Below are 12,880 nucleotides of genomic sequence, written 5' to 3'. Positions count from 1 at the left end.
AATATAAAATGTGTATGTATATATATTAAAAACAATCACCCAGGGCAGGTTCTTCATATTCAAAAAGTCCAGCTTGGTCTTTCCATACTTTGGTGACTGTCTTGCCCTTGCGCTTTTTGGCAGCTTTATTGAGATACAAAATGAAACACAACGATTAAGTACATTTAAAGCTAGAACATGTTATGTTTAATCCACTATGTTTTCCAAATAGTAAAGCTTCAAATACTAATACAAATGCTCTAATATAACCCTGTCATGAAGAAGTCTACCAACATGCTCATGCTACATGTAACAATGTCCATCACGGCATGATAACTCAAAGTATGCAGCTGTGGAACATGTACTTTCTTTGTGATCAAGACCTCTTTACTTGTACAAGAGAGAGAGCATGCCTGGTAATGGAAACCCAGCTAAAAACCCTGTGCTGATCAAATGATGATTATTGGTGAGGAAATCTACAACTACTAACTTACTAATACAGCATAATCCTTAACAGCAATCTAAAACCTTGTTCTTATGCCTGAAGATAACTGGAGCCTTGAGTCTTCATCAAGGAAACCTTGGTTTGCAGTAGCTAGAGACCATTAAGTCAATATAGATTTAAAGCAAAACAAAGCAAAGCAATCACCTGGGCCTGTTTCTTCACTTTCAAAATGTCTTCCTTGGTCTTTCTGAGGTCTGCCGACTTTCTTGCCCTTGCGCTTTTTTTCAGCTTTGTGGAGTTATGAAATGAAAAGCAACTATTATGTATACTTAAAGCTGGGACACATTACTTTCCAGTGTGCATACTAAACAATAACAGCTTCTAATGCAGAATAGTCATGATATTCATCATATTCACATGACATTTAACAAGGCACAACATGGCACAGTTGTGTAGTAGAGGCACTGTAGTAGAGGCATGCATACCTTGGCAGTAACCAAATACTCTTTACTTGAACTTAAGATCCACTTAACACGAGAGAAACCATGACTGGTACTGGAAACCCAGCTAAAATATCTGTGCTAGAGAACTGATGGTTATTGGAGGATAATATGCGCCCACTAATTTAACTGAAGCAGCACAGTCCCCAACAACGATCTATAAACATTTGTCTTCATACCCACAGTAGTCTTCATTCCTCATCAAGAAAACGTGTTTGCCACAGACAGAGACCATTACAATAAACCAAAGCTAATCACAACAAAGAATGCTGGAGTCCAATCAGAATGGATACATTTACAGAGTATTTCTGCACATTGCCATAAAGGAGGTAGACTGTCAAGAGCCAGAGGGTGAGGTGTTCGCTCTAAAACTGTATCTCCTAGAAATACCAGGAGAAATACATATAAAATCATGAACATCACTGTTCATACATGAGATGAATAAGGATGACATTAATACACAGAAATAGCTCATGAAGCCTCAACCACATAGAAAAGAACTATAGAAAACTGAAGAAAATGGGAAACAGGAGAGATGGGAAACCCCAGAAAGAAGCACACAATACAATCTGGTGTGAAAAAGTCAGCCATCAAAACAGAATACAGTTACTATTATACAGACAGAACAAGTTATATTCAGGACGATTTGTATACATAGATATTTTTGAATGCAAGCATTAACAATTATTAAGAGTAGGCCACACATTTGTCAGAGAGATGAAGGCATATATGGAAAGTTTGGTGAAAAAGGGGGAAAAGAGAAAGATCAGAGATTAATTATTAACTCGAAAAAGAAAATGTTCTCTCTTAAAACATAAAAAAACTATAATCAGGAAAAAGCTAATCTTTCAAAGTGATAAACTTACTACAATAGAAGACAAATTTGACTTATCATACTCAAAATTTCTATGAATTTTTTATCATGCTACTTCTTATACTTGTTTTCCTAAAAGTAAAAAGCAGTTTTTCCTTCTAAAAACATTACACCATCATTCAATATATTGCAGACATGATAATAAATATAGATTAAAAATCATCAAAAAAAAAAACAAAGCAATCACCTGGAACAGCTTCTTTATATTCAAAAATTCCAGCTTGGTCTTTCCGAGGTTTGGTGACAGTTTTGCCCTTGCGTTTTTTCTCACCTTTATTGAAATATGAAAATAAAAACAAAAATTATGCACATTTAAAGGTACAACACATTATGTTTAATCCACTATGTTTTCCAAATAACAAACCTTCTAATACTAGAGCATATGTTCTAATACCGCCTTGCCATAAAGAAGCCTACCATCAGGTTCACGTCATGTGTAACAATGCACATCATAGCATGATAACTCTAAGTATGCAGCTGTGGAACACGTATCTTCTCTATAAACAACAGCGCTTTACTTGGAAATAAGACTCGTTGAACAAGAGAGAGTACATGCCTGGTAATAAAACCCAGCTAAAAACTTTGGGCTAGTCAAATGGTGGTTATCAGAGTAGAATCTACAACAACTCAATTACTAAAACAGCATAATCCCTAACAGTAATCTATAAATAGCTTTCTTATGCCTTAAGCTAACTGTATTCTTTACTCTTTATTAAGGGAACTTTTGTTTGCAACAGACAGAGACCTTCATAGAAAACCACAACCAATAAAAGCAAACAGTGGAACAGGCCAATCAGAATGGATATCTACAGAACAATCCTGCACATAAGGTACTGCTCAGGGAACGCTGCTCAAAAGAGTGTAGAAAGATCATAAGAGCCACAGGGTGAGGGAGTTTAAGACTGCATCTTCTAGTAATAGCAGGAGAAATTACTATCAAACATGAGTTGAACAAGAATGATAACAATACAATATAAAAACTGAACAGAGAAAATGCCCATGAGGCCTAAATCCTAAACAAAAGAATTACAGAAAATGGAAGATATGGGATAAGTGGGAATCACCAGGGAAGAACATACTAATTCACTCTCAGATATAAAAAGATAGCCACGAAAACAAAAATACAGGTATTAATAAATAGACTAAACAAGTTATATTCAGGGCTATACATGTATGTCGATATTCTTGAATGCAAGCACTAAACAGTAAGCGAGGAAAACGGTCATATATTTGGCAGAGAGAACGGGAGATATACAGGAAATTTGGGAGGAGGACCAGGTAGGGAGAAAGGTTGAAATGAAACTATAATTTCAAAATAAAAGAGAATTTTCTCTTTGAAAACATGAAGAAAATTATAATCAGGATTAATCTAATTCTCAAAAAGGATGAACCAACTGACCACTCACAGTGAAAATTTCTATGAATTTATTATTGTGATACTTCTATTTTTTTTTACAAAAAGTAAAAAAAAAATCCTTTTAGAAACATTACTCCATGCAATATATGGCAAACACCTTCTGAATACATATAGTAATTATATATAAATATAGGTTTGTGTTTATGCATGTATATACATTATATAAGAACTATGTGAATAGGTGTATGGTCATGATATATAATGACATTATTTTTATGTTCACAATGTGGTTAAATATATTTAAATATTTATATTTATTTATATATATTATAATTACTTCTGTGTATGATTTATATTTATAATATATATATATATACACAAATGTAAACATAAAATGTGTATGTATATATATTAAAAACAATCACCCGGGGCAGGTTCTTCATATTCCAAAAGTCCAGCTTGATCTTTCCATACTTTGGTGACTGTCTTGCCCTTGCGCTTTTTGGCAGCTTTATTGAGATACAAAATAGAACACAACGATTAAGTATATTTAAAGCTAGAACATGTTATGTTTAATCCACTATGTTTTCCAAATAGTAAAGCTTCCAATACTAATACATATGCTCTAATATAACCCTGTCATGAAGAAGTCTACCAACATGCTCATGCTACATGTAACAATGTCCATCACGACATGATAACTCAAAGTATGCAGCTGTGGAACATGTACTTTCTTTGTGATCAAGACCTCTTTACTTGTACAAGAGAGAGAGCATGCCTGGTAATGGAAACCCAGCTAAAAACCCTGTGCTGATCAAATGATGATTATTGGTGAGGAAATCTACAACTACTAACTTACTAATACAGCATAATCCTTAACAGCAATCTAAAACCTTGTTCTTATGCCTGAAGATAACTGGAGCCTTGAGTCTTCATCAAGGAAACCTTGGTTTGCAGTAGCTAGAGACCATTAAGTCAATATAGATTTAAAGCAAAACAAAGCAATCACCTGGGCCTGTTTCTTCATATTCAAAAAGTCCAGTTTGGTCTTTCCATGGTTTGGTGACTTTTTTGCCCTTGTGTTTTTTATCAACTTTATTGAGGTATGAAATGAAAAACAATGATTATGTATAATGAATCTAAAACACATTATGTTTAATACATGACTTCTAAATAATAAAGCTTCCAATACTAATGCATATACTCTAATACAGCCTTGTATTGGGCTACTAATCATGCTCCTGGGATATGTAACAGTGCCCATTATAGCATGAGAACTCTTTCAAGTATGTACCATTGGAACACAGACTTCTTTGTAACCAGAAGATCTTAATTGGACTTAAGACTCCTCGACAAGAGGGAGAGATTGCCTGTAAAGGAAACCCAACTAAAAATTTGGTGCTGGTGAAATTATGTTTATTGGAGAAGAATCTACAACCACTAATATACTAAAACAGCATAATCTCTAACAACAATATATATTATTCTTATACCTGAAGATAACTGTATTTTTTATTTTTCATCAAGAAAACTTTGGTTTCAAATGGCAAGAGGCTATTACACAAGTCCACAAGCAATCACATCAGAGAGTGGTGAAGCACAATCAGAGTGGACACATGTACAGAACACACCGGTACATAAGATAAGGCCCGGGGAACACAACCCAAGAGGAGGGACTGAAAGATCATCAGAGTCAGAGAGTGAGGGAATATGCTCTACGGCTGTGTCTCCTAGTAATATCAGGAAAAACACACATAAAACCTGACAAACATTACTGCTCAAACGTAAGTTGCAAGAATGGCACCAATACCTATACAATCTGGACATATGGCTTCAACCCTACTCAAAACACAATAGAAAACTGAAGGAATGGACAAAAGAAGATGTGGGAATTCCCAGGATAGAATATACTAATTTACTGTGTGGTTTCAAAAACCCAGGCATAAAACATATATTATTATACAGACTGTACAAGTTATATTTAGGTGTGTGTGTGTGTGTGTGTGTGTGTGTGTGTGTGTGTGCATTTATATAAACATTCCTGTTTTTGTTTTTTGTTTAGTTGTTGTTTGTTTGTTTGGGTTTTTGAGACAGGGTTTCTCTGTAGCTTTGGAGCCTGTCCTGGAACTAGCTCTTATAAACCAGGCTGGCTTTGAACTCATAGAGATCTGCCTACCTCTGCCTCCCAAGTGCTGAGATTAAAGGCATGCACCACTACTGCCCAGCTTTATATAGACATTCTTAAAACTCCCTCAACAAGAGGAAGAGCATGCTTGGTAATGGAAACCCAGCTAAAAACCCTGTGCTGATCAAATGATGGTTATTGTTGAGGAAATCTACAACTACTAACTTACTAATACAGCATAATCCTTAACAACAATCTATAAACATTGTTCTTATACCTGAAGATAATTGTCGTATTTACTCTTCATCAAGAAAACTTTGGTTTGGAACAGCCAGAGACTATTACAGAATTCTACAGCCAATCAAACCAGAGAGTGGCAGAGCCCAATCAGAATGAATATATCTACAGAACTCTGCTGCACATAACATAAGGCTCAAAGAACTCTCCCCAATTTAGGGGCTGAAAGATTGTCGAGTCAGAAGGTTAGGGAATTTGCCCTAGACTAAATTTCCTACAAATCTGAGGAGAAACAGACATAGAACCTCACAAACATCTCTGTCCACACATCAGCTGAACAAGAATGGCACCAACACATACACAAACTGGACAGAGAAAAGTTCACGAGGCTTCAAGCCTACTTAAAGTGAAGGAAAACTGAGAATAGGAGAGGTAGCAATACCCAGGGAAGAATACGCTAATACAGGTATTAGTGTTAGTATACAGACTGAGCAGACCATTTTTGAATCTCTCTCTCTCTCTCTCTCTCTCTCTCTCTCTCTCTCTCTCTCTCTCTCTCTCTCTCTCTCTCTGTGTGTGTGTGTGTGTGTGTACAGAGTTTTTTTTTTCAATACAAGCACTAACAATTAGTGTGAAAAGAGACTATGAATTTTGGCATAGAGTAGGTGGTTGAAACAGAAGATTTTGGAGGGAAGAAAGGGTAAGGAGAAAGGTTGGAACTTAGTGATAATTTCATAAAAAATGAGAACAGTCTCCTTGAAAACATGAAAAGAATCTGTAGTCAGAAGCAATCTAATTCTTCAAAATGATGTAGTTATTATAACAAGAGAAAATTTGACTTGTCAAAGTGAAAATACCTATGAATTTATCATTGTGGTACTTACACTTGTTTATTTAAAAGTTAAAAAGTCTTGCCTTCTAAAACATCACACCACTGTTCAATATACAGAAAATTTCATGTGAATAACTATAGATAAAAACAAAGCAAAACAAAGCAATCACCTGGGCCTTCTTCTTCATATTCAAAAAGTCCAGCTTGGTCTGTCCATGGTTTGGTGACCTTTTTGCCCTTGTGTTTTTTCTTAGCTTTGTTGAGGTATGAAACAAAAAACAAAGATTATATACACTGAAAGCTAGAATACATTATGTTTAATGCACTACTTTTCCAGTTAATAAAGCTTCTAATACTAATGTATATGCTTTGCTATTTCCTTGTTATAAAGAAGGCTACCATTATGCTCTTGTGATGTGTACCAATGCCCATCACGGCATGATAGCTCTAAGTATGCAGCAGTGCCACACATACTTTCTTTGTAACTAAGAACTCTTAAATGGACTTAATTTGCTCAACAAGAGGGTTAGCCTGGTAATGGAAACTCAGACAAAAACTGTGTGCTTTTCAAATGATGATTATTGGAGAAGAATTTACAACCATTAACTTAGTAAAAAAAATCTATAAACATTATTCTTAAACCTGAGGATAACTGTTGCCTTACACTTCATCAAGAAAACTTTGATTTTAAACAGCAAGGGGCTATTACAGAAATCTACAAGCAATCAAAGCAGAAAGTGGTGGAAACCAATCAGAATGGCTACATCTACAGAACACTCCTGCACATAAGATAAAGCTCAGGGAACACTATGCAAGAGAGGGTTGAAAGATCATCAGAGTCAGAGCATGAAGGAATTTGCTCTAACACTGTATCTCATAGCAATATCAGGAAACACACACATAAGACCTCACAAACCTCCCCGTCCATACATCAGCTGAATAAGAATGACAGCAATACATACACAAACTGGACAGAGAATAGTCCATGAGGATTAAACCCTACACAAAAGACAACAGAAAACTGAAGGAAACTGGTAAGAGGTATTATTATAGGTATTATTATGCAGATTCAAAGAGGTTACATTTATGAACATGTGTGTGTGTGTACACATAGACATTCTTAAATACAATCACTAAGAATTACTGTGAAAAGAGGCCATAAATTATGGCACAGAGAAGGTGGTTGAAATTGGAGGTTTTGAAGGGAAGAAAGCATGTGGAGAAGGGCTGCAATTAAATGATAATCTCATAAAAATGATACTTCTTCATGAAAACATGAAAAGAATCTGTAATCAAGAAGCAATCTAATTCTCCAAAAGGATGAACTTATTATACTGAGACAAATTTAACTTATCACAGTGAAAATTTCTATGAATTTATGATTGTGTTACTTATATTTGATTACTTAAAAGTGAAAAACAGTCTTGCCTTCTAAAAACATTACACCATTATTCAATATTTGGCAAACATCACATGAATCAATATAGATAAGAACAAAACAAAAAAGCAGTCACCTGGGGCTGCTGCTTCTTCATACTCAAAATGTCCAGCTTGGTCTTTCCATGGTTTGGCTACTGTCTTACCCTTGGGTTTTTTCTTGGCTTATTGAGGTATGAAATGAAAAACAAAGATTATGTACATTTAAAACTAGAACATCTAGTAACTGATGAAAAAATCCTTACCAGTTGGGCCTGCCAGAGACTTAGAAAGCATTCAACATTTATGCTAGTCTAGTAAATTTTTGAGTTTGTTATAATGCTTACATCTCTTCCAGATGTAACTTTTTGCTAAATTCCAGACATGATATACTGGTTGAAAGGAACTCTGATTAAAAAAAAAGCATTCAGTGACGTGATGCATGAAGAGAGGGAAAATGCTACATGTTTAATCCACGTTGGTTTTTAAATAATAATCTTCCAATACTAAAGTATATGCTCTAATATGGCATCATAGTAAAAAAAAAGGCTACTACCACATGGCCCATCATGGCATGATAAATCAAAGTATGTAGAAGCAGAACACATACCTGCCTTGTAATCAATAGTACTTTAACTTGCAACAAGAGGGAGAGCATGCCTGGTAATAAAAACTCGGCTAAAAACTCTATGCTGGTAAAATGATGATTAAGAAGAAATCTTCAACCACTAACTTACTAATACAGCATAATTCCTAACAACAATCTCTAAACATTGTTCTTATACCCAAAGATAAGTACGGCCTTAATCCTCATCAAGAAAACTCTGGTTTGGAAAAATCTGAGACCCTTACAGAAATCCATAATCAATCAAAGCAGAGAGTGAGTAGTGGCGCACAATCAGGGTGGATACATCTACAGAACATGCCAGGACCTAAGATAAGGCTCAGGGAACACTATCCAAGAAAGGCCTGAAAGTTCATCAGAGCAGAGGGTAAGTTAATTTGCTCTATGACTGTGTCTCCTAGTAATATCAGGAGAAACAAATATAAAACCTGACAAACATCACTGTCCAAATATGAGATGAACAAGAGTAGCACCAATACAAATATAAACTAGACAGAGAAAAGTCCATGACGCTTCAACCCTACTCAAAGGATGATAGAAAACTGAAGGAAACAATCAACAGGAGGTGTGGGAATACCCAGAAAGAATACATCAAATGACTGGAACGAAAAAGCCAGCCAAGAAACCATATATACAGGTATTATTATACAGAATGAGCAGGTTATATTTATGAATATGTGTGTTTGTGTGTGTACACATAGACATTCTAAAATACAATCACTAAGAATTACTGTAAAAAAAGAGGTCATGAATTATGGCACAGAGAAGGTGGTTAAAATGGGAGGTTTTCAAGGGAGGAATGGGTATGGAGAAAGGTTGCAATTAAATGATAATCTCAATAAATATGAGATACTTCTCCTTGAAAATATTAAAAGAATCTGTATTCAAGAAGAAATCTAATTCTCCAAAATAAATTTCTTATACTAAGAAACAATTTTGACTTATCACATTGAAAATTCCTATAAATTTATCGTTTGGTACTTACATTTGTTTATTTAAAGGTAAAACAGTCTTGCCTCCTAAAACCATTATATCATTATTAACATATGGCAAACAGTATATGAATCAATATAGTAAAAACAGAACAATCACCTGGAGCTGCTTCTTCATACTCAAAAAGTTCGGTTTGGTCTTTCCATGGTTTGGTGACTGTCTTAACCTTGGGCTTTTTCTTAGCTTTATTGAAGTATAAAATGGAACATAAATATCATGTACATTGAGAGCTAGAACACATTATGTTTAAACGACTATGTTTGCCAAATAATAAAACTTCTAATGGTGATGCATACATTCTAAAGAAGGCTACCATCAAGCTCACTTGAAATGTAACAATGCCCTTCATGGTAATGACAACTCTAAGTATAGAGCAGTGGCATACATACCTTCTTTGTAATCAACAGCTCTTTAGTTGCACTTAAGACTAGTTCAATAAGAGGGCGAGAATGCCTGGTACCAGAAAGCCAGTAAAAACTCTGTGATTGGTGAAGTGATTATTAGAAAAGAATCTACAAGCACTGATTTACTAAACAAGATAATCCCTAGCAATAATTCATAAACATTTGTCCTCATATCCTAAGACAATAGTAGTCTGTACTCTTCATCAGGGCAATGTCTCTTTGCAAACCCAAACATCACTACAAATATCCACAACCTTTCAAAACCCAGAGACATGGAGCTCAATTACAGTGAATCCATCTACAAAATACTCCTGCACTTTAGGAAGGGCTCAGGGAACACTGTCCAAGAGGCAGTAGAACGATTTGATGGGTCAGAATATAGGGGGGCTTGCTGTAAGACTGTGTCATTCAGTAATATAAGAAACAGTACCCATAAAGTTTCATCAACATGATTGCCCAAACAAGAGCTGAACAAAAGTGATATCTATTCGTATGCAAACTGGACAAAGAAAAGTCCACCAGACTGCAACTCTATACTGAAAACTGAAAATAAGTTTTATTATTTGGCAAACATAGTCGATTATACCATTATCGAATATGCAGGAGTCAGGTTGTAAACCAATACACATAATTTTTCTCAGTATTATTGAGGTGTGAAATAAAAATAAAAAATATGTCCACTTAAAGCGAGAAGGTATTATGTGCCATTTAGTATGTATGCCAAAAAAACTTCTACTACAGTATAGTCATGAAAAGGTTGTCCTATTGATCATTTGATATGTCATAATGCCCATCATGACATGACTAAGGATGTATTAGTGACACACATACTTTGGCAGTAACCAATAGCACTTTACTTGGACGTAAGACCTACAACTCAACAAGAGGGAGACTATGCCTGCTATTTGAAACCCACCTAAAACCTCTGTGCTAGTGAAGTGATAGATATTGGAGGAGAATCTACAAACACTAATTTGCTAAACCAGCATAATTTCAAATGAAAATCTATAAACATTTGCCTTTACACCTACAGATCATTTTTGTGTTCACTATTCATATGCCAAACTGGAAAGAGAAAAGTCCACAATGTGCCAACCCTATACAGTGAACTATCAGCAACCAAGGAAAGCTGGAAACTGGAGAAGTGGCCTTCCTCAGGGCAAAGCACAAAAATTAGTTGTCTGGTGCCAAAAAGCCAGCTGTGGAAACATACATACAAGTAGCATTATACAGACTGGACAAGTTATATTTAGAAATACATTTTATATATTTACATACACATGCACATATACATGCAGTATATTTCTCACAATTAGTGAGAAAAGAGGTCATGAATTTGGAGAGCAGGAAAGGTATATGGTAGAGTTTGGAGAGAGGTTAAAGGAAGGGAGAAAGGTTAGACTTAAATTATAATTGCAACAAAGAATTTTCTTTTTTAAAAACCAAAACAATTTATAATCAGAAAACCATCTAATTCTCAAAAGGATGAATTTATTAGAATAATTATCTAATTTTAATTATCACAGTGATAATTCTAAAAATTATCATTTTTACTTTTAAAATTTGTTTTCTTTTCTTTTTTAAATTTTTATCAGACAGGGTTTCTCTGTTTAATAGTCCTAGCAGTCCTGGAATTCACTTTGTAGACCAGGCTGGCCTTGAACTCACAGAGATCCACCTGCCCCTGCCTCCTGAATGTAGGGATTAAAGGTGTACGCCACCAATGCCCAGCTAAAATTTGTTTTCTTAAAATGAAAAAGGCTTTCCTTCTGAAAACATTTTTATCCACTCAATACACAGGAATCACCTTGTAAGTCAATACAGACAGATAAAGCAACACAATCACCTGGGGCTTCTGCTTCATCTTCAAAAGGAGTGGCCTGTTCTTTCCAAGGTTTGGTGATTCTCTTTCTCTTTGGTATACTCTCAACTTTGTTATGTTATGAAATGAAAGACAAATTTATGCACATTTAAAACTAGAACACATTATATTGAGTAGGTATGGCAAATTATAAAGGTTCTACTCATAATGTATACACTCTAAGACAGTGTTGTCTTGAAAAGACTCAGATGCTATACAGCTTCAGAAAATGCTCATGTCATATGCAGCTTCCAGCTACCCAGCAGCCCAATTTAGGCCATTTTAATACTTTGGATGAAGACTGATTGCCAGCCTAATTTTGATTATGTTACCAGCAATAAACCAAATAAACAAATGAGATAGTTCAGTATCAACACCTTAACAACTTAATGATGTTTATATACTAAAATCTACTATTTCTAAGTAAACAAGCTTTTGAGGGAGAGATATGAAACTATAAACATATTCAAAGCTCAACTACATTTACTTGGAGTGTTTTACTTTACAAACTTAAAGAGTAGTCAGTCTACTGCTTTACTTTTTCCATACTTAAAGATGATATAATATGCATACAATAAACTTGTGATAATAAGTATCAAATTTTTCTGCAGCTTTGGCATCCTACTTTTACTTTTCACCAAAAAGGGAGCAGTTGAGTACTTTACACAGCTGTAGAAGAAGCAAGATGTGACTGCCTCACTAAAAAAGGTACCAAGTCATGTGGCTAATATATACTAGAATGTGTGATTTATTTAGGACTTAATGACTGTGGGAACTAGGCAGAACAGAAATCCTGACAACAAAATAGTGCCCAACATGTGAACAACTGCATCCACATAAAGCCTGAGAGAGCTTAAAAAGTAACACTAGACAAAAATAGTAAGAGTAAAGCATGGCTTATTAATAGCAGCATTTTCTCTAGTGGGCTCTGCTTGCTAGAGGCAAGCGCTCTCATTTAAGAAAGGCTTTCTGACTCAGTATTAGCTACAAAACCCTGCAGCTCTTTTAAGAGGTCCTGCCAAGAAACACTTAAATGGTGTTGATGAAAAGCTGACCACATGCTTTTTGGTTTTCATCCATAGCAGGAAAAAAAGCCACTCCATTTTAAAATGCCGGCCTTCTCGGCCATCCTGCCAGTGCAAAATCTGACTCTTTCAGACAAGAGGTCTAGTAGCTACAGAGCATTTGAGTATGGTTTGTGAGCAGACTGCTGGAGCTTACTTGGTGGCAGG

At 35.2% G+C, this 12,880-nt stretch overlaps 1 protein-coding gene across 11 annotated transcripts in view; it reads right to left on the bottom strand.

Moving 5' to 3' along the window:
* Positions 1-12,880, bottom strand: part of Scml2 (Scm polycomb group protein like 2) — a 127,524-nt gene that overhangs the window by 32,673 nt on the left and 81,971 nt on the right. For 9 of the 11 annotated variants that reach the window (XR_005283875.1, XM_038317004.1, XM_038317005.1 and 6 more), the window contains 6 exons: positions 11,634-11,717; positions 9,483-9,566; positions 7,864-7,950; positions 6,520-6,603; positions 3,581-3,664; positions 1,986-2,069 (listed from right to left, as the gene is read on the bottom strand). Coding sequence is in view for 10 of the 11 variants with exons in the window: in XM_038317004.1 (XP_038172932.1) it covers positions 1,986-2,069; positions 3,581-3,664; positions 6,520-6,603; positions 7,864-7,950; positions 9,483-9,566; positions 11,634-11,717 (507 nt within the window). In the remaining variant the exon portion in view is untranslated. Of the gene's footprint in view, positions 1-628; positions 713-1,985; positions 2,070-3,580; positions 3,665-6,519; positions 6,604-7,863; positions 7,951-9,482; positions 9,567-11,633; positions 11,718-12,880 lie in introns of all 11 variants that reach the window. The other 2 variants (XM_038317008.1, XM_038317015.1) reach the window with 2 other exon arrangements.

The sequence above is a fragment of the Arvicola amphibius genome, chromosome X, assembly GCF_903992535.2.
Source record: "Arvicola amphibius chromosome X, mArvAmp1.2, whole genome shotgun sequence".
NCBI classification, from domain to species: domain Eukaryota; kingdom Metazoa; phylum Chordata; class Mammalia; order Rodentia; family Cricetidae; genus Arvicola; species Arvicola amphibius.
This window is presented reverse-complemented; position numbering and strand designations above follow the sequence as displayed.